Source organism: Schistosoma haematobium, chromosome 1, assembly GCF_000699445.3.
Source record: "Schistosoma haematobium chromosome 1, whole genome shotgun sequence".
NCBI lineage: Eukaryota > Metazoa > Platyhelminthes > Trematoda > Strigeidida > Schistosomatidae > Schistosoma > Schistosoma haematobium.
The window spans coordinates 2,467,756-2,490,238 of NC_067196.1; the positions used below are offsets into that span (position 1 = coordinate 2,467,756).

General features: G+C 37.8%; 2 protein-coding genes across 4 annotated transcripts; one reads left to right on the top strand and one right to left on the bottom strand.

The window, feature by feature from the left end:
• The first annotated feature begins 948 nt into the window (after positions 1 to 948).
• NUFIP1_1 (nuclear fragile X mental retardation protein interacting protein 1) lies at positions 949 to 9,923 on the top strand. Of its 3 annotated transcripts, none has more exons than XM_035730591.2 (9): positions 949 to 1,105; positions 1,875 to 2,151; positions 2,190 to 2,252; positions 2,298 to 2,380; positions 4,114 to 4,206; positions 5,256 to 5,328; positions 6,163 to 6,366; positions 7,624 to 7,830; positions 9,728 to 9,923. In XM_035730591.2, exons 2-9 carry the CDS (start codon positions 1,894 to 1,896, stop codon positions 9,812 to 9,814), a joined length of 1,068 nt encoding a protein of 355 aa, XP_035586769.1. In that variant the 5' UTR covers positions 949 to 1,105; positions 1,875 to 1,893; the 3' UTR covers positions 9,815 to 9,923. The 3 variants fall into 3 exon arrangements, with proteins under 3 accessions (XP_035586769.1, XP_051072908.1, XP_051072909.1); XM_051210553.1 differs by having other exon boundaries at positions 961 to 1,114; positions 2,298 to 2,586; XM_051210554.1 differs by having other exon boundaries at positions 949 to 2,151; positions 5,256 to 5,333.
• Positions 9,662 to 14,420, bottom strand: MS3_00003009 (uncharacterized protein). The gene is made up of 3 exons (XM_051210687.1): positions 14,084 to 14,420; positions 13,975 to 14,047; positions 9,662 to 10,752 (listed from the first exon to the last, which is right to left on the bottom strand). Exon 3 carries the CDS (start codon positions 10,688 to 10,690, stop codon positions 9,977 to 9,979), a length of 714 nt encoding a protein of 237 aa, XP_051072910.1. The 5' UTR covers positions 10,691 to 10,752; positions 13,975 to 14,047; positions 14,084 to 14,420; the 3' UTR covers positions 9,662 to 9,976.
• Positions 14,421 to 22,483: the final 8,063 nt, after the last annotated feature.

The following is a 22,483-nucleotide window of genomic DNA, read 5'->3' on the forward strand; positions in this document are numbered from 1 at the left end:
AGATAGTCATTTTGGTCGACGACCTTAAGCTTCCGAAATAAATTTGTAGTCACAATTATAAACCTGCACCTCGTGAGGTTCAGACTCGACTTCACTCTTGGACGGACAAAAATGAACTTTCAAATCATTTAAGAGTACGCCATCTTCAGCACACACAACTTGGGCGATTGTCACCTTGAAGTGTCGCTACTTGAAAAGACCTACGTGAATTAGTATCCTGTGGTTTAAAATTTCACGCTAACTATGAGAAGAAGCTCTATTACAGAAAAGCTTGAACTGATAACTTAATTTTCATCACCTTTATTTGAATTCCTTTAATGCATAGAAATACAGTATTCCTTCCTTTGTCTTCAAGGACTAGGGATGCTCTAGAACTTATTCTAAGGTTAGACAATAAATCATGTCGTGTGCACATGTACAGGCCTCATACTATCCGTCTAGAATCATTGGACCATTACCTTTAGAAAATGTAAGCTACTCGAAGTTGATCGCCTGACAACATACCCCTGAGTACCCTCTGGAAGTCCATCTAAGTTCATGGTCAACACAAACCATGGGGGTGATACCCGAAAATCAGAGGCAAAATACGGCGAACAGGAAATTACACGCACATATTTGACCTACTGATGGCCGATAGTCAGGCCACGGAATTCTCTGGCAGCTGAGGTGATTCAAGCAACTTCCTGGATGTTCGCCAAAAAGAAATTTGGTGTATTCTTCTAGGCCTTAGACATTATAGCATTTTAACCTAATATTTCTCTTTCGTTTGTTTAATATACCTACGTCTCGACATGAAGACATAGATGAACAACTACTAGACACACAAGCGCGATGGGCGTAAGCTGTTTTAGACTCCGTTCACAACCACTGGAATTCCCACACTGACATAATAGCAATGATTTTTTGAACTTCATACAAAGGTTTGAAAGACAATAAATTGAATATAATATTTTCGGCGGGGCGTAAAACTTGCTCGGCTACAGTCATGTCATTCTTTTTCATGTTATCGTAAATTGTCCGCCTATCAAAATTTACAGACGTAGTTGTACCACTCATAAACGTTAAACCTTGTTGTTTTTTCTTCCTTAAATTGGCTGCTAGTTGAGTGCGTGAGGTATTATGTCTTTACGTAAACTTTTGATTCAATAAGAATGGATATGTTGTACTGTGCATATATTGACATTAATAAAAGTAGAAAACCTAAGTGTTCAAGTCAGTCTAGTTGCTTGTTGTCGTTTCATCCCTCAGCTAGATCGACTCGTTGATTTTCCTCATGCATGATGAAAACCATGGTTTTTTTCGGTGTTTTTCAAATTACATACCAAGTTGTTCATAGATGATGTAGGGTATAAATAAAATCGTTTTGGCCTGAATCAGCCTTCTGAACAGGCAGTGCCTGGTTCAGTATTTTAAGGTCTTAGTTCTGATTATCTGAGTGATCGTGGTTATGAGTCAGAAACAGGTACGAAACGTTCTCTGATTTCTGTGGTTCCTAAGCCAGATTTAGTTCGTAATGAATATTGCATCATCTATCCAAATAAAGAGATATCTCTTAATCCGGTTAGAATGCCTCACTTGGCATTAAAGGCTTAATCTGCACTTGGACATAAATGTTTCTACAACTAGGTTCGAAACTCAGTACATATTTTAGAGATTATAATGTCATTTTTGAGTAAAACCTTGTTTATTCATTTAGACAGTTATCTCAAGGTAGACAGATTTAGTTAAATCCACAGTAGTCTCTTGTTCTGTACATTAAAAATACTGCTTCACTCATGATTGAACTGTGTCATGTTCAGATTCCTGTTCTCTAATCCTAAAACATCTGTTTGTACTATCTAGTCAATTTATTTATTTGTTGTTTTTCGTTTGAGATTGCTCGAACTAATCGTCATGGAACTACCACCTTTTGAATTACTTTATACTACGTCAGATATACTTAATGAATTAGAAACTGCACTTGAAGAGTTGGATCAAAGCAAGCTTTTCAAAGATGTGGGAAGGCGTAGACGTCGGAGGAGAAACGGAGGACTATATGGTGTAGGGTTTGAAGCAGAAGATCCCGATTATTATAATCCAGTGGGGATATGCTGTGATATCGCCTTCTACACTAATGAAGAATATAAAAGACATTTAGATAATCATGTTAAAGTAAGTTTTGCTCGGTTGTCAAATAATATTTGACCAAGTGTCCTGTTGAGGGCTGCCCATTTACGTCACATCAGAAAGCAATGCGTGTCCATCAGGAAGTGGTCAGTAAATCTCTATAAATTGTCATTTATCTATCCTTTTTACAGATTCACAATAGTGGTTTGTTTAATGTCATCTACCGTGAAACTTGCGATAAGTCAGTAAAAGTTTGGAGAGAAAGCCGTAAACGGTAAGACTTCTTCAACTAAAGTATCAGTAGGGTTTCCTGTTTATATGAACCCAGATTATTTATCCTTTCTGTAAAGTATAAAAGACAGTGGTACTGTAAAAATTTACTCCTGTACTTATGAATGGTGTGTTCTAAAGAACACAAGAACGACTAACCTGTTGATTACTACGGTTTTTCTCGTGCAATTACCATAACGACTGATTCAAGTAAGTTATGAAGTATGGTCTTTTACATAAAAGTCAGTAGACTATGCGTTCTAGTAACTATTCGAATTTATTTTGCAACAAGTTTAAAAGCTACTGAAAGACAAAGCGTACTAACTAGGTGCTTTGTTCTCTGCAGCCCATTAGAACTGGACATTTTTAATGGTTTTCTTACCTATAATGTGACCTCTGAGTAAATAAGGTGAAAGTTGATTGATACTCAAAAGGTTTATGGTCGTACTCAAAATAAAATATTACTTATTTGCAGTGAACGTAAGAGCTATCATGAAAGCTAAACACTTCACATTTTATTTATTTAAACAGTTAGCTACAACATTTATTTATTTCAACACATAAATATTGGTACAAGAGGGTACCAAATATATATGCGCCACACCATATTTGTGTGTGTGTGGGCTGTGATACTCCCCGGGTATCCAAACCGAAGCAGGTGGTTTTCTTAGTAGGCCACACCCCGAGCCTTCGACCTGAAGATCTGATCCACAAGGCAGTGGAGCATCGTAAGGAGATGCAGTCCCATGGTAGCCGGTAACCAACGATTGGTTCATACGCCATTTGTTACTGCAGGATACTGGAGCCCATGTGCACCATTGGTTTAGTTTGGGATCCGGTTAAAGCACCGGACATTCGCTTTTCGTCCTTCCATTTCCGTAAACAACACCCCCGTCACGAGAAGGCAGTGAGTAGGACTTCCCTGGCAGAGGCTTTATACGCGTAGCCATGTGAGAGCATTTCGAGAGGGAGAGCTGACTCTCCCCACTCTCGGCCGTACCAGGGAATTTGAGGGCATCTTATGTCCATCTCTTTTCAGCCGTAAATGAATTTTTATTCCATTCGAAACCACATTTTATTTAATGTGTTTAGTATTATTTATTTAAACACAAGCATTGGTACAAAGGGGAACTTAAATATGTATACGCCACGATAAAAGCAAGCTTGTAGAAATGGAAAAAGGAAGGTGATTACAATAAAAGAAAAAAATGAACAAAAATTAGTGTGAGAGTGAGAATAGTAATAACAACACCAGAAGCCGTAGATCGATGCATAATTGGTTAAAAGCATCCAACCACTAAATAGTATTTTCGAATCTTTTTTCATCACTCGTTTAAGCAGCCAGTTAGCAACACTAGCTTTTACATCCAATGTTTGGCTTAGAGCCAGCCATGCAAATCTTGACTTAATAAATTGTGTCATTACTACAGCTAGGAATGAGAAGTTTGAAAACCCTTGGTTGTGACATTCATTCTAACTTTTCTACTGAATTACCAATGTTTATTCAGTGTCCTTCAATATCTGATTGCTTTAATTTCCGTTTATATTATGCCAAAAATTGTATTTTAAAGTGATGAATTCCTAGATTTTCATTATTTTGCAGTTTACCCAAATTGGACACATGGTATTGAATTATCTCTTTATACACTAAATGTCACTATTTCTTTTGTGAAATGATTTTGGTGTATAGTAATAAATACCACCAACGTTTTTGTATTGTTCACTCTAATTTCTCAGAAATTATCCAACTATGGAGCGAGTTGAAGCGAAAAAAAAGCTTATTGAAGAACGTATAGAGCGAGGAGAAATATTTGAGACACCTCAATTCGGGTAATCTCCTTCTTTTCAATTTTAACGATGTAATTTTTAGTAGTTTCTTTTCTTGTTATATCCGAAACCACTGAATTTAAAATTTGAGTAGACTTCAATATCCCTCACTATTCCAAAACGTGGCTTGTTCTGTACACTTTTGCATCTTGGAAATTATAATTTTACAACAGTGTGTGATCTCATTGGTTTTCTTTCAGATTTTAATTATCCTTTTACTGTGGAATCATCATTAAATGTGAGTAAGCAACGTCAATAATGAAAATACACTTATATATATATATATATATATATATATATATATATATATATATATATATATATATATATATATATATAATAGGTAGTGGAGCTGTGACCTTAATGGCTCCTGTAAATGATTTCCATTTCACTAATCGTAGGCATAATTTCCCTCCTTGATATGTTATCATCAACGCACGACGTCCAACAAACTTGGATTGCCTCACGTTGTCAAACCACATCTGTACTGAGAGATGAAATGATGCTATATATGCTATTTAACCTTTAGCAAATTTATAATTACATAGGCAAATAAGGCCTAACCATGTTAATCAGATGTTCTTTTTGTAGTCAAAGTTCAATTATTAAGGTTTATTAAAGCTTAAGGCTTGAAATTAGCAACTTTTGAAAGATGATTATGGTCAATTTGCACTGTATAAGAATGAATATTCAAGACATTATGTATAATCATTGTAACAAGCACTTCACATATTGCCAAATGTAAATAGGAATTAAAGTAGAATATATCTTAAATGGTGGTCAGTTTATACAACATGCTTGTGTATGTCATGTGAGGTTAAATAACATTTATCATACCATGCACGTAATTTGAAACCTTAAATTATTTACCTCGAAAATCCAACACTGTCCTCATTTATTATTAGTCCACTTGAAGTGGTTTCCTAAGATGTAAAATCTTGAATTACATTGTACTATATTAGCGGATAATACAATTTGTTTGTCTACCTTGTGTTACTATTAATTTACATCGTTATAATACTGTATTTACCCGTCTCACTTTTATACTTTAGTTCGATGAACAAACCGAATTCAAATGTCCTACGTTCATCACAAATAGGTGAAGTCAATGCTTCATCTAACAAAGTAATGTAAATCTGCATTTTTCTTCAATTTTCAAATTCCCTATTCATGCTTATTGGTATGATGAGAAATCTATACCTTAAGATGATACCAAATTACATATAGGGTGTGTAGTTTCAGCCATATACGGTTATTCATTAGTGATAATTTTGAAACTTAGCACTACTCTTATTGTCTTGATCACTATTGTTATCAGTCCTAGTTCCATAAACTCTGATATCACAATGTACAACATTTGTAAATAATAACTAAAATGCATTTAATGCAATATTCGACAGATTTTTGAGGAGTATTATGCAATTCTCATATCATATATGTATATTTAGAACTGTTGTCCATGCAGTATGCTAACAATTAAATTTCTTAGTTCTTAAAAGTTTACCTACATAAATACCGCAAAGTGATGAGATGAAATCCTAATGACCAGTCAGTCGTAATTAACGTAGAGTCTGGCATAAATGGATATTAACTTAAGCTGTTATTACTAAATTGTCACTGTGGAATCACATTAACAAGAGGACTGACATTGTATTCAAGATGATGCAGTACCAATGATAATGAAAAAATAAACTGCAAACATTGAGGAGTTGGTTGCGACAAGTCAACCAATTGTTTCATTTAGTCTTTAGAGATCTTACTTGTTAACCTACCTATATATGCTTGTCAATATTTTCCAATGATATCGTTTTGCGTAAACTAACAAGAAACAATTGTAACGGTTCTCAGTTCACTAGATGACTACTAACCAATACGTCTTTTTGCAAAATCACAATTGCGTCTTTATTCATTGATATTTACTGAGTGATAGTTAATTATCCCACTATTTGTATCCTACAGATGTCAACTTCGTCGAAAAAAACTAGTAAAACTTCAAAACAATGTCAAACAAATAGTCCCAGTCCAGTCGTTACAAATCAAGAATCTAGCATACGCTTAGTTCCTACGGATTACGACAGTGAAAGCACAGATAATGACAATATTACTGTTAAAGATAAATCTTCCTGTGATATAACCGATCCTACTACAGAACCTGTGGAAAAGGTAAGATTTTGATCATGATGACCGAAGGTATAGGATATGTAACTTGTGTTTTACAGGTGAGACTATAATTTTTGGAAGACCTTTGAGCGACGCTAGACTGACCTTGAGTGTGTCCATCTAATAACCAGGACCAAATGAGGGTTATAAACTTGTGTGAAGAATTAGACTTATGATTTACAGTTGATGATTAAGGTTAGGAATTAGATTTGGGGGGGTCATCACAAACTGACATGAACTATAATGCCAAAACGCTATTTATTCGAATGGATGAGTGAACTTCGCGCCAAAAACTAAGACCTGTTATCTTATACGTGATTGGTTCGTCCGTAAATTACAGTCTCGCCGTTTTACACTATGTTCATTTCGTTTCTAAGATAAATTTATAACGTAGTGAGTTATTTCATAGTGCTCCTCAAGCATATAAACAGAGGCAAACAAAAGAACCCAAACACGAACATTAAAATGTGGACATATTATCTTTTCGGAGTGTTTTATGGTCTTCATATATTTTCTGCTGTTCAAATTTAATCATGACAAATCACGCAGTCATTCATACTTGTCTTATTTTGAAGATGACAAGAAAACTCTCTCGAAAGAGTGCATGAAATTGTTGGGGAAGGGGGATTGTGTAGTAACAATAACACGGAAATAACTTCACTGCCTTCTCGTGGCGGGGTGTTGTTTACGAAATTGAGAGAACGAAAAGTGAATGTTCGGCGCTTTAACCGGGTTGGTGGACACGGAGAGTTCACCTAGGGGAGTTAGAAAACCCTGATTCCGAACCAATGATGCACATGGGCTCCAGTATCCTGAAGGAACAAACGGCATATGAACCAATCGATGGTCACCGGCTACCAGGGGACTGCATCTCCTCACGATGCTCCACTGCCTCGTGGATCAGACCTTCAGATCGAAGGCTCGAGGAATGGCCCCCTAAGAAAACCACCTGTTTCGGTTTGGGCACCCGGGCAGTATCACAGCCCTCACACAAACCAAATGAGATCTGTGTGGCGTATAACTATTTAGTGTCTCCTTGTACCAATATCTATGTGTTAAAATGAAATTTTGGAAAATCATGGTTTTTCTATCATTGAAATCTAAAATAGGGTGATAATTCTACATCTGCTTGGCTATCCTTAATACTCAACTAATTTACAAAAGTATTTTAAACAATAAGTTGTAATAATATTTACAAAAATAATAATAAGTTCTGTCTATCTCTTGAAATTACCCAGAAATATTCGTTTAATTTTTTAGCTCAATAATACTTCAAGCAGTCGACGTCGAAAACGCGGACGAAAGCAAAAGGGCGACAAGACCAATGATAATCCAGATAAAGAAAATACTGAGAATTCTCAAGATGATCCATTCGCATCGCATCCTTTAGTGAAGCTACAAGTTAAACGACGACAATGTCTAAGTGACATTCATCGTATACATAGTCGTCCAACGCTACTACAGATGGTAGGTATATTTTACTTGTCTGTCAATAATTCGACTAGAAAATATTTAGACTTGCCCGACCGTTGTTGGTACATTGACGTGGTGGTCGGGCTTGCCTATCGTGATGAAGCAACCGAGCTATACTGGCTGGAACAACCGTTCCTCAAGGTCCTACCATGTCAGACAGGTCGGTTGAAGAACGGTAAAACTGAAAGCAACAAACCTAAGGTCCGAAGGCGAAGTCGTATTGCTGACTGTACAGAAGTGTGACAGCAGTAAGGTGTTTCCTTCAGAAAACCAGCATGATAGCGATGCTGCCTACCCACAATGAGGGGTGGGGTTAGAAAAGGTCGACTATAAAAATACACACTCCGCCTTATCCCACGAATATCCGTCTCCGGCGGTAAGGTCTCAACAAGTACGGACTAACACGAAAATTACTCACAAAAAGGTCATGTGTGACCGACCTCAAGCAGTTATCCCTTGGGCACTGTGGTCACACTCTCAGGTCACTAAAACCACCTGCAATCCAATTTCCTTTCCAAGTACCTCCAGAAGAACCCTTCCACGGTGTGGGCAGCTGGGAAATGATAACCGCCCTCATACCTCTAACAGCATTCAAGACTGATTTAGACTTGATTTATTTAGATTTTATAGCATTAGGGATATATAGATATTATGGAAACCAACATAAGTGAAAGTTAGTGGTATACCCTTAATGGTATTTCTAATATAACTAAAAAATATGTACATCATGCTAATACTAATTAGTACATTTACAGAAAAATTAATCACAGCTACCGTTATCAATATTAAAGTGGATTATAGTCGACTTTAACAAGATTATTCACAAAATTATTCTGTATTATTGTAGGGCCAGTGAAATGTCATTGAGCCCTAACCAAATCATCCGGCAGTTGGGTCATTGAATATCGAACAGATAATCTATCCCTATCAAGTTCAAAGAAAACCAACGTGCATGAGTTAATCATACTCCATGAACTGGCTTATGCGGTGATGGTCTAATTCTTACTAATACACTTCCATAATAACGTCCTTTGTGTTATACGGTCTTTAAAGCAGTCATGGACTGGCCTATGCGGTGGTGGCGAATCAGTTGATGAGGTTGGGAATCTTCATCGACTGAGTCACATGTTACCCATGCCTAAACACCGATTACAACGGCGCGCAATGCTGACTAGTGTTGGGGATGGTTGGAAGAAAGTTGGGGTCGGTCTAACCAAAACGTGGCACCAGTCTATAGAGTTGTTAACTTTTAGTCTTAGCCATGTTGGTAGATGCAGACTACTTGGTTAGGGTCCACACGACTATCGTAGCCAATGGTTGGAGACTGGGGATGACATGGCTCAGAATCGACCAGTGGTGTCGGTGTATACACTCTGTCTCCCCTTAAACTATGAGATTAAGATCACTTTATATCTTTCTACCTAATTATCTCTTCCTGTTATATGCCTATATGAAACCTTTCTTTTGTACATTACTACCATTGAAGTGACTACTTCTAGTGCTAATGAGGTATGGCAACTTGAGCCGATGCACATATGTGCCTGGTCCTAAGTTGTAGCTGATTGGTCTCACTAACTTCTTTGTACTCATTCTTATATTTACGTATTAACGTCCCTTGTGTTATACGGTTTTCAAAGCAGCTGTAATAGTACTTTGATACGTTGAAAGGGTATTTCACGTTAGATGCTGACCGCAAAGTATGACTTCGAAGTTAGCTGGTTCATCACTTGAGCAGACCCGCAATCATCTACAATGTATATATATACCATTGTACTTTAACGATTATTTGACATAATTATCAGTTTACATAAAAATAACTCACTTCTTAAATGATAATAATAATTATTATTATTTTAATTGATATTTTTTTTTCACAATTACACTGATTTAGTTATTAGCTGAAGATATTCGAAAAGAACGTAATCAACTTATGCAATGTATTCGTTACATTGTTAATGAGAATTTCTTTCAAGTATAACTCATTTCAAATGACACTGATCTATATATTTTATAATAATAATAATAATGAGATTTGTCAAAAGCTGAAAAATAAAGTGTAATCATATTTGTATATAAATATATTGAAGAAAAATATTGTGTATATTTTCATTTCTTTAATTTGTATCTAGTTTAGTAATGATCAATATTTTCTGTAAGGTGTCCATTCTGGATCTTTAATATTCATGTAAACTTGTGTTTTTCGTGGGCGACCAGCCTTAGGTTGTACAGTGATAGGATTAATATTAGTAGATTGTTTAACCCAAAATGAAGTACCTTGAGGAGGATGTCGTTTCACATGTGTAAACCTATGAGATTTACGTTTTCTTTTTCGTCCATCCGGTTTAAGATCACCTGATGCGGAAAGTAAAGGAAGTGATCTTGTATGAGCTTTGTATTCTTTAGTTCTTCTTGATTGTTGGAATTCAGAGGGACTTAAACTTCTTGATAAGTTTTCTATTGTAGAAGTTTTATCTTCTTCTATAGACTTGGACTCCTTATTAACTGGTGTCAATAAGTGAACGCTATGCCACCAACGGAAGCATTGTGCTGAACAAATACGAGGAAAACCAGGACATGCTGCACAAACCATGTTAATGGTCATTCCATTTTGTACTTGATTTCTTAACTGACAAGCATGACACTGCACATTTTCATTAGTTGAACTATTATCAAAAGCACCAGGCAACATATCGTGATATAGTGAATCTATAGAGACTAGTCTATGTTTATCATTTGTTGCTCCGCATGCATCTTTAATGGAGTTTGTTGTGAGGGCATCAGAAATAATATTTGTCTGATTGTTAGCAGATACTTTATTTATAGCTTCTTTGTTTGTGTTCTCCATATTACACATCGGTTGATCCTCTTGACTGTTATTGCTTGGCAATTCATCATTGTTGACTGGTACAGTACTTTCTGTAAGAAACAATACGGTTACTGCATAAAGTGGATGCAAATTGGTATAAAAACTTTATTGCAAAAGAATAAAGTGACATTACATTATCAGTCTTGCAATCTATAAAACGACACACCGAAGGCCAAAAAACTACCAAGACCGAAACCTTAAGTAATTTACTTCACACTTTGTATCTGTGTTGTTGTGATTGGAATCGAAAGCATAGTTCTCACCTAAACACGTTAAACTACGGTAGGGATGCACATAATTGTTGTACAGTTATGGAATCTTTAGTCCTACTTCTGGTTATTACACCACTTATCTTTCCATACATTGCGTTGCCCTCTGAATAGATATAGCCGAATGTACAATGAAGTGCTAGCATCCCTGTTATTTATTTCTGAAGCCAAACCTCTAAGCTTAGGATATTCAACGACTTTATATTTGGTCGCTGTTATCACCAAATGATCGCCCACATTTGGTGGTAACACTGTGTTGGTTATGTTGAGATCCAGTAGTATTCATATTCGTATTGACCACAGTAAAACATCAATTTTGGTGAATTGGCCGCTGCGCGTGTGGTTTTGGCGGCTTTCATCTAGTTTATCTGACGAACAGAAATGTTCATGGTATGACCTCGTGAGACCAAGAATCAGTGTGTCAGGTTAACAAGTCGGTACTCTAAAAGCACTTGACTCGATGTTTCATACTACATGACCACTTGTAGTCAATACAATGCCTGATTAAATATAATTTTACTCAATCTGTTTGTACGTCAGTATTTAGTTTAAGTTTTTGTATTACAATGTTCATTGCAAAGCAAAAGCATTTATACGAGCATTAACCCATTTCTACATAAGTACCTTGTTTCTCATAAGAGGATTTAAAAACTAACGGGTGGCGGTACAGTCTCAGTAGTGAGCTTGACTTATACTTTGTCTACAATCATGGAACTGGACACAATCCCACCCGACTGGTCTTAATTGATGATCATCCTAATTTGTGAGGAAGGAAGTAAATCTTCGTGTGACAATTGCAGAGAAGTCAACTCGACGAATACGGTGTCCGAAATATTAGCTTAACCAGGGTATGTAAATAGCGAACTTCGGAAAACCATGCTGGTTTCAGACCTGGACGTGGATGTATAGACCAAATGTTCACTATTCATCAGGCTCTGGAACACAGACATACTTCCTGATGTCCGATTATAATTGTTATTCTTGACCTTAAGGCAATATTTGATTACTAATTGTGAGGTTCTGAAATGGTGTATTATTAAAAGGCCCACCAAAGAAGCACATTAACCGTGTATAGGCTCTCTACTCGAACACCATTGATCGTGGTGTCACTAGATTTTTCAACTTTCGCAGGACTGTTCACTTTCTTCATTTTTACTTACTTAGTCATAGACATTCTTTTACAGATAACTCTCTCGTCGTCTGACTTTTCAGGGGTTGATCCCCTAACCTGAGATTTGCTTGTTGACGTATAATATTTAGATGACTTAGTTCTATTTCGTAAAGATGCTGGAATAATACTTCTCTCTTTTCGCCTTAAGTAGCAATGCATGTTTTGGATGCGATTCTTTCTTTCCAAATGCAGAATGTCGCTTCAGGAGCGGCCTGCGTTAGCGTATGATGGGGAGTGAAGTGGTTGAACGTATAGACTGCTCCACTTATTTTGAGTCTCATTAGTCTTGATGGTCTGATTTCTGACAAAGTCATGGAACGGATTCAGAAGGCTTGATTGGCTCATAACAATCTGTATCATATGTGATGTGTGCGAAATATCCGTCTCCCAATAAAAGAGTTTACTCCACAGCAGTTCACTCTGTTATACTTGGCGAGTGTGAAATAGTCATTAAGGATAGGAGATATTCGTAGGGTACTGATGTTCAACCATAGGTGTCCATGAATCACTAGTCATGTTTTGGGACCACCGACCAAGCAACTCCAAGTTGATGATAAAGTACTAGGTAAGGATGTAAAAATGATTGGTGAGATAGTAAATATGCAACAACTGAGGTGGTTGGGGCATGTGTCGCGCATGCCCCAACCACCTCAGTCTTTGAAGTCACCGACAAATTAACTGGGTTATGTTAATAGGTGTAGACAACCTGGTTGAAGCCCGCGTGATAATTGTAACCAACGGTTAGACTTTGGGTGAAATGCTCCAGAATCCTTCATAGTTACGCATGTGCACCCACTTCTTGTCTACATGTAAAACCTGAGCAAAGAAATCTCCCTACAGCTTTTCTATGTTTCTATACCCAACCCTTTCCTACTACCCCGGGATTCATCAAATAATTCTATATCGCTGTGCTAATGTGGTAAGACAACTTGGTCCAATACACATATGACTGAGAAAACTGATTGTGAAATTCAAGACCGTCACTGACCGAAGACTAAACCGCCTTTGCAAGTTGTCTTCAATCTAACTGTGATTTTATAGGGATAAAGAGAAATAAAGTGATTGACTTATTAGAAGAATGGATCAAGAAATCATTGATAATGAAAAAAACACAAACCTCCCATATATCTATTTCGTCTAATCTTCAAGTTATCTGGTCTTATCTAACTTTTCAAGCTGGACTTAACTCAATATTTGTCTTGCCAGGCCAGCCTATTCAGCATGAACACAGGCTGATTTAAGCACTATGAAATAAAATAGTACATTTAAAGCTTATTGTGGTTTACACTCGTATTTAATTGCTGATTGAGTGGACATATTTGTTCTTTGTCAACAATGCTCTTAGTGAGTAGAGCATGATATATTTTTAAGATTGCATTAAAATAACAAACTAAGGAATCCTATACTTAACAGGAACAAGTCTTATGACGTTCAAACCTAGTACTCGCATCTTGTATTTTACTTGTCAGTAAACCATAAATACAACAGACATTAGAATGCTCTTCGTTTTCAAATGACTGACTTGAAAAGTAGACGGATTTTTCGATAGTTCATACTTTTTACATTTGCGTATGTGAGTAAAGTCGCCGGGAGTCACACCTCATTCAAGAATGCCAAATTACCTATATAAGTTCCTGTAGTGTTTTCCAGAACCTGATATTTATTTTCAAGTACTTATCAAACATGTTGATACCACTTGTTTTGATGCAGTTATGGTTATCCACTGCCAAGGGAATATAATCCCACTGAATATTCTAACAACTATAGCCTTACTAATATTTGAAAGCACCTACCAACTAAAAAACTACTTACGATAATGGACAGACACCTACCATGATCTACTTGTTCATCAGTCTCACTCTCGTCACGAGTTTGTTGCTGACATTGAAACTCTCCATTTAGATTCTAAAAATATTTCATGAAGATTTCCGCACGACTTACTGAACTCGTGTCTAGAAGCAATGAGCTAAGCAGTCCTTAAAAGAAATTTTACCTTCTTGTTTGATTCGGACAATGGCCTCTAGAGTTCTTAAGTGCTTTTTATGTGAGTAAATAAGGTCGACGACACGCTGCTGAAGCTCACAAGTCATTTTGAAAGCAGAGTTGAGATCAATAAATCGCATCTCACCAGCTAAAGTACTCGCGTCTTGTATCTGAAAATATATTATATGAAGGGTGGTGGATTTACTGTTGCCGCAAACAGTCTAAGCAACTCTCGTGAACCACTAGCCATACGAAAATGTCAGACCCGCGCCATAAATTTGACTTAATAACCCCGCTTACACTGGCCTACAAGATATGTCTAATTGGCCAAAGGCAGTCCTAGTGTTAGGTAACTTCTTTCCGGATTTGTTTGTTCTCGCTTCCTGTTGTTTGGGTATAGTTCCAGGTATCTGGTAGTGTTCAATGGTTGGTAGCCTAGAAATTCGACTATACTTATTTTGGTCAGTTAGGTAGTTTGCTGTGGATGTGCATGTCTTGCGATTTGAGTGAGTGCGTTTGTCTCAGGAAAAAATTTTTTGAATACGAGCAGCTATCAGATAGCCAGAAATTAGGTTCACTCGTTGTATGTAAAAATAACAAGATAAAAATTTGAGTGCTAATAGAAGACAAAGGTTTCATGAACAAATAATTGAGTTAATTCAGCTTCAGTTTGGAAAGGACAAGAGGCTTGATGGCCTGTGTTAGTCCTGGAAATGGTGGTTTCTCAGTTGATCCAGCTTTCTTTTGAAAAAATCGATAGATGGAGCCTCAATCACGTGCTGAGGTAATGAATTCCGCTCGTTGATGATTCGATGGGAAAGTCGACAGTCAACTGACAAGTAATTTGTCCTGGGCTTTTGAACTTTTTTGGAGTGTCCTCGTAAATTCTCTGTTTTGGGAGACAAAAAAGTGAGAGCATATCAGGTGCAAATTTATCACCAAGCAATTCGAAAACTGTAATCAAGTCGCCCCTAGTTCTACGGTATGACAACGTGAATAGGTTTAGCTTGGCCAATCTAGCATCATACGGAAGCTTCGCTATTCCGGGAATCAGCGTAGTTGCTGTTCTCTGAACTTTTTCCAAAAGCCCACTGTCTTTTTTTAAACAGGGGCTAGCCACTTGTATGCAGTACGCAAGTTTAGGACGAATGAACACTGTATACGAAGTCAAAAACGTTTTAGCGTCGACATGACTAAAAGCTCTACGTATTGACCGTAAGGTTCTAAAACCTTTGGCGGCTATTGCACGGCAGTGTGCAGTAGTCTTTAAGTCTTGGCTAACGATGACTCCTATGTCATTATATGTCTGGACGACAGGTAGCTCAGTGTTATTCATCGTGTATGTATCTGTACCTTGATGACCGATATGCATCACAAAACACTTGGAAGTATTTATCGGCAACTGCCAGGTTTGAGACCATTCAGATAACTTTTTCAGGTCATTTTGAAGTTCTAAGCTATCACTCTTACATCGTATCGTTCTCCATATCTTGACATCGTCAGCATATAGCAATGATGATAAAAGACGAGAAAGGTCATTTACATACAAGAGGAATAGCACTGGCCTCAAAACTGTACCCTGGGGAACTCCACTAAGCACAGTTCCCCGGCTAGATAACTTTGAGTTCACTCGTACCCTTTATTGGGGCCAAACTAGGAAGTGTTTTATACACATAAATAGATTGCCTCCAATCCCGAAATTTCCTAAATTATATAATAGCCGGTTGTGCGGAACCTTGTCAAAAGCTTTGCGCGAACTTTGAAAGTGGTAACATTTCTTCACGTAATTTAGGAATTCTTCGACTTGCTTCTTTGTAGGGTGTATTATACAGTGATTATCATCCTATTCTGTACATCGGGTACATCTTACCCCGAAAAATAAGGAAAAAACTTATTTTTATTCGACGGACAATTACCAGTTCGTATTGTACCTATTGCGGACTTAAGTCGTAAATAGATCTGCAATTTATTATACACTCACAGCCTCTTATCCTAGTATTAACCAGGTTAATACTTAATAACAACTAATACTCAGATATTATATTTAATCTAACGAGCACTGTGCTCACTTATTTTCATATCATGTCCAATAAATCCAGTAAAAGAGAAATTTCACCAACTTCTAAGCCAAATAAAAGGTCCGAATCTGTAACCCCTACGACTGACGACTCAGAGCTTGACAATGTCGAACCTTTAACTACTGGAAAATATGTGTACTGTACACAAATGTCTCTATCGTCACCAGATTCTCCATGTCGCAGCCCCTCTATCTCTACGTGCAGCATGCCAACGGTAATACTGGTTGACATACAAGACACTATACCAACGTGCATTGAAAAGTCAGTACAGTCTACTAGACAGTATGTGCTACCGAAGCCTAAATCTAAAATTTCAAAAACTAAAGAGTCCAATGGTCCACCCCATACACACCAAAACACATAATAACGGCTCCCATGTATAACAACAGTCGCAACTCCTCCTAGTTACGCGTAGCAGACCCCTCTCACGCTAACGTAAATAACCATAACAGGGGCTACGAGTCTAACCATCAAGACTATTTTGTAAATAACCATACACTTCACAGTAGGCCTGTACAAGATTTTTTTGGAATAAGACCCCTAGTGACACCTCTGTTGAAGCACATAGCCCAAGTTATTTCAAACCACATGCAAACCATAAATTCGTTTCCTCCGCACAGTTTCCATCAGAGAGTACCCCCACCCTTTCCTCCTGGGTAAACTCCCCAATCAACTTCACTAGCTCATTTGATACATCTCCCACTAAGTCTAGCTATCAAAATACCGAGCTAATGAAGAACATCCAATCCCTCACTTCAAACTCACCTCACACCCGCGAGGGTTACGACGATTTTATCCGAGATACCCTCACCCACTTTAACTTAGTAGGCCACTTGCTTAATATATGTCTTATCAACGCTCGATCGATCTGCAACAAAAAGACGGATTCAGCCCTGTTTGTATCCATATACCAACCATCGCTTATTATGATATCTGAAGCATGGACTAACAGTAATATTTCCGACCGAAGTATATCTCTTGATAACTATTTTCTATATAGAAGTGATAGATTGAATGGACGAGACGGAGGATGCCTTATTTACGCTCACTCTAGCCTAAACTCACTACTATGTGATATGCCTGAACTAAACAAACTGAAGGATTCGGTGTGGATTGTATTAAAGCCGTCGACTTCCGTTACCTTACTGCTCGGCTGTGTTTATCGTCAACCTAACGCATCAATAGATGAAATAGCAGTATTATCGGAGGTATTCACACTAGCATCATCCCTCTCATTCATAGGCAAGCTCATTTGTGGTGACTTCAATATGCCCGAAATTTCTTGGCTCCCAGTTAAAGCGCCGAGACGTAATGAATCATTTATTGAATGTCTAGAGCTTGGACAATGGACTCAGTATGTCAATGGCCCTACCAGACATCAAAACATCTTGAACTTAGTCTTTACCAATGGCCTCATCCTCAATACTTTGTACATTGGAAAAAAGTTTCCAGGTAATGATCATAACATTGTCATATGCAGCCTTCATATAAAAGCCACAACCGGTAGACGTAAAACCGTAACACTTCGTAGAAACTATCGCAAGGTTGATTGGAATAACTTACACAATTACCTAAGAAGCACTGATTGGAGAACTTTCTTTACTTCAAACAATACCGACACATCAACCAATATATTTTATCACAACATCAACAACATCGCACCTTTAGAATACTGTAAACCTACGTTCTCCAAAGATCTCTATATACCGGTCAGTACAAGAAGACGTCTTCAAAGACGTTGTACTCGATTCCACAACTTAAATGACTTCCTGTTTAATAACGATGACAGAAATACCTGTCCGAACAGAAACAATAAGTAAACAAAAAGTAGTCACACAGGAAAACGTGCAGTTGAACTTAATAATAACTCCTCTGTACTCACCATACAACTCCAAAATAAACTTAAACGCTCTAAATCGAGAGGGAGTATATTCATTAAAGGCAAACAAGTATACGAAGATCCCAAACTTGTCACAGAATTATTTAGTCAACATTTTTGTTTCTCACTAACTAACGAAAAACCATTTAATGATTCAGAACCAATCCCAGTAACTCCCTGTGAAATTACTAATGTAGAATTCAGTGTACAAAATATCTCGAAGGCAATCAGTACATTGAAACACTACTACACTGATGGACCAGATGGTATTCCATCTAGCATGCTAAAACGTGGAGATGATGATATGTGTGTTTTGCTTCTCAAACTATTCGCGATATCACTCTCTTCAGCGTGTTACCCTACTGCCTGGAAAACTACACATATCATTCCCAAAATTAAAACAGGACCTGAAGCAAACGTTGAAAATTACCGGCTCATAAACATAACTTCAATGGTATCCAGAGTGATGGAAAAAGTAGTTGAGGCGGCTGTAGTTCAACATCTACTTACTAACAATCTCATCTCGACCTCCCAGCATGGATTTCTTAGGTCCAGATCATGCGATACACGCCTAGTGGACTACTTGAATGATATAACTCTGAAACGAGACGGCGGACTCCTTGTATCAGTCTTATTTTTAGACTTTACGAAAGCCTTTGATAAGGTCACACACAAAAGGCTACTCGTCAAACTAAAGTCCTTCGGAATAAACAACCCACTGTACTCACGGTTTGCTTCGTCCTTAACAGAACGTAAACAGATGGTAAAGTACAACGACTGTCTCTCGTCACCTAGACCAATCACCAGTGGAGTCATCCAGGGAAGCGTATTAGGTCCACTCTTGTTTCTTATGTATATAAACGATATATGTAACACCATAGAATTTGGGAAACCATACTTATATGCTGATGATCTCAAAATAGTATACAGCTATAAGCCTGAGACACTAAGCGAATGTGTTTCCCAGATCCAAAAGGACCTCAATAACTTAACTATATGGAGTGAAAAATGGCAATTACCATTTAACCTCAACAAGTGCGGCATCATGCACTTTGGAAAACATCCCTATAAGCCGCAACTTCACTTAAATGAAAGTAGAGTCCAAACACTCAAATCAGTACACAATTTGGGAATTAATTACTCAGGAAGCCTGAACTTTGAAGAACATGCCTCTTCTATTATTTCTAAATCTAAACGGCTAATTGGTTTTATAATGAAAAACTTTTTCACAACAGAGGGTAAGCTTACTCTCCACAAAATATGTGTACGACCCTCCCTTGAATACTGCTCTTTTGTCTTCTCTAATATGAATATCGCAGACAAGATAAGAGTAGATGTTCAAAGACGTTTCACACGCCAACTGCTAGGATGTAACTCAAATCTCGATTACGCAGATAGATGTAAGCATCTATCTTTAGAACCTTTATGGCACCGTAGGCTAAAAAACAATTTAATATTTCTCTACAAAGCGATATATGGGCTCTCCTTTCTAACCTCCTGCCCGACTATCACCCACAACCCAGCCTATAGACTTAGAAACAACGCATATACACTACTTACCGTAAAACACCAAAAACAAATGCGTTGTAAGTTTTTTACAGTACGGTATAGTTTATTGTGGAACAGGCTGCCAATGCCTATCCGTAACTGTGATATGCTTATCAGATTCAAAAAGCTAAAAACCCTATTTCTAGACTCTAAAGAGTTTCAACATTTCCTTGAACTCCCGCCCACCAATGAGGCACTTTATTACGGACCGCCTAGTATCTAGAAAGAACAAGATTATAACAAGTTCGACTGTTACTAATATGAATATAACCAAATCACAGAATATATAGCTTATCCTTTACTATTATTCATTGTTTATTAATCATGGCCTTATGCTCCAAACCCTCACTTTCAGTTCCCAAATCTCTCTACAGGTTAAATGTACATTATTCTTCCTAAAACTCATGCCCGTTTTTATCTATTGCAAGTAGACAAATAACTCAATAAACTTATGGATGCTGATCTACTAAGGCCGATCATACAAAGCTCAAAATTTGGCCACAAAGTCTTAACCCTTGTGATATGGAACGAAAGATTTCATCCTGCACCATCCTCAAAGCCTTAGACATTCCAAAGGGACATAAGTTTGCGACATTTAGAAGCTCCCACCTTCAATGGACCTATCCTTGACCATCAGTTGCACATTTTCAACGCAACTTTCATGAAGCGCGCCAACTGTGGTACTGATTAAAACCATCTACATTCATATCTTATAAATTATCAACCCAGTTATGTAACTTACTACAGTGGATATTGTATCATTTGTAACAATTTGATCTTGCCTGTAAACTGGCATGCCTCATGTAACAAACTGTTATTTGAGAATAAATTATTATTATTATTAAATCAATGAAGGCTACGTCTACAGGCAACTTTTGGTCCTTAAGAGCGCACCAGCTTTCATGAGCCACCAATAAGTCAGTGAGACAAGAGTAACCTATTCTGAAACCGTGCTGCTTCTCGGAAAGTATCCGGTTTTTATCGAGATACTTAAACAGCTCCTTCCGAATAATCTTTTCTAAGATTTTAACAACCACACTAGTTAGGCTAGCGGGGTGGTAATTCTCAGGTTTGTGTTTCGTACCTGTTTTTAAGACAGGACTTACTATGGCGTTTTTCCAATCTTTTGGTAAACGACCCTGCGTTACGGATAGGTTAAAGCATATACTTAAAGGGTTCGCAACGAAGTTAGATGATTCCTTCAGTAGCCTAGGATGTAATTCATCGGGCCCCGTGGATTTACTTATGTCAAGCTTATTTAGTAGACCGAAGACATCGAGTTCTTTAATGGTCACGCTATCCAGTGTATGTGTGAGGGGATCTGTATGCGCTGATGGGAAGGGTGCTTCTATGGTGTATATATTGCTAAAGTAGTTTGGGAACACTTGAGCCTTACCAAAGTCGTCCTCCACTGGTGACGCGGCAGTACTGTCTCCCCATAGAGCAGGAATATTTCCTCTTCTTTTTGTCCTTTGGTTTATATAAGAATACAAGCGTTTAGGACATTCTATGGATTCCTTAACAATCTTTTCTTCGTACAACTTTCTAGACTTATGGAGGGTCAAGGCACAAGTATTCCGGACTTTTCTATACTGGGATTTAGTTTCATCAGTCCCCAGTAACCTAAATCTATCCCACATTTTTCTTCTCTTACAGAGGAGGATGAGGACCTTCCCACTGAACCATGGTGGGGAGTTTCTCGCCCCCCTTGGTACAGTCTAAGGGATGTGGGATGTAGTAACTCTTAAGTATGAATTTTGAAATGCGTCCCAGGCCGTTTCAACTGAGGACTCTGGGTCTATCGTCCAATCTTCTAACGATGCTGAGTTCATGATATCTGGTATATTTGTTTTCCAGACGTTAGGTCTGGATTGGGCTGACGCGTGCTGGTGACTGACAGTTATATGGAAGCCGAAAATCAAAACTGCGTGATCGCTTTTGCCTAGGGGTGGCATATAATGGAGGTTCGCAACGTCATCCACATAGTGAGTGAGTATGAGATCTAGTAAGGATGATTCAATGTCCGGGTCGTACCTAGTCGCTTCTTTCATATGTTGCACTAGGGCACATGTGATAACCGCATCAACTAGTTCCTGCTCGAAGGAATTTTCTGACGATTCAGTTCGCAGATTTTCCCAGTCTACCATAGGTGCATTAAAGTGCCCTAGGATTAGACATCGACCATTTTGTGACCAAGTATTGAGACTGTTTAGCAAGACTTCGTATACCTCACAGCTTGGACTGCGATAGACCAAACCAATCAGCAACTCTTGTCCCTTGCATTTCAAGCGGCAACTAACTAATTCACAAGTCCCACTCTCATGGGATACACTATCGATAATGGTAAATGGGATAGCATTCCTAATGAATAGAGCTACTCCCCCTTCTTTACGCTTTTGTATTTTGTCTCAACATTGTCCCAACTTGTAAATCTTCAAGATAACACAATATCATTGAAGATTCGTCCTATATCATGCATCATCACGATGGCATCGTCTTCGTTACTTGAAGAACGAACGTTATCAGACATGGTGTGTCTGAACTCAACTCAAATCTAAAAATGTCTTGGTTTGACCGCTTCTGAAAATTTTCACGAATTGTCGGTGTGACGCACCAGTCATTTTGTGACAGTTTGTCCTTCAAGTGCTCGCAACCTCCATCAGTGAACGATACCCCTGAAGCGTTGCCGTGGGTTTCTTGGATGGCATGAGTATCGAGGTTTTTCATATTTAAGTCATTTTTCGCTGCATTAAAAGCGCGAAGTAACTGTCAAAAGCATTAATTTAGCGTTCTCTGTTTTGTAGTGTACACGTTGGCTCTGTTGTTGCTTCGTAAATTGATATGTGATCCCAA

Bases quoted from the DNA above. Each gene is read 5' to 3' on its own strand.
- NUFIP1_1 (XM_035730591.2), top strand. From the start codon at position 1,894: ATGGAACTACCACCTTTTGAATTACTTTATACTACGTCAGATATACTT. The intron at 2,253-2,297 runs GTCAGTAAATCT...TCCTTTTTACAG, and splicing joins TGCGTGTCCATCAGGAAGTG to ATTCACAATAGTGGTTTGTT. The intron at 6,367-7,623 runs GTAAGATTTTGA...TTAATTTTTTAG, and splicing joins CTACAGAACCTGTGGAAAAG to CTCAATAATACTTCAAGCAG.
- MS3_00003009 (XM_051210687.1), bottom strand. From the start codon at position 10,690: ATGTGTAATATGGAGAACACAAACAAAGAAGCTATAAATAAAGTATCT.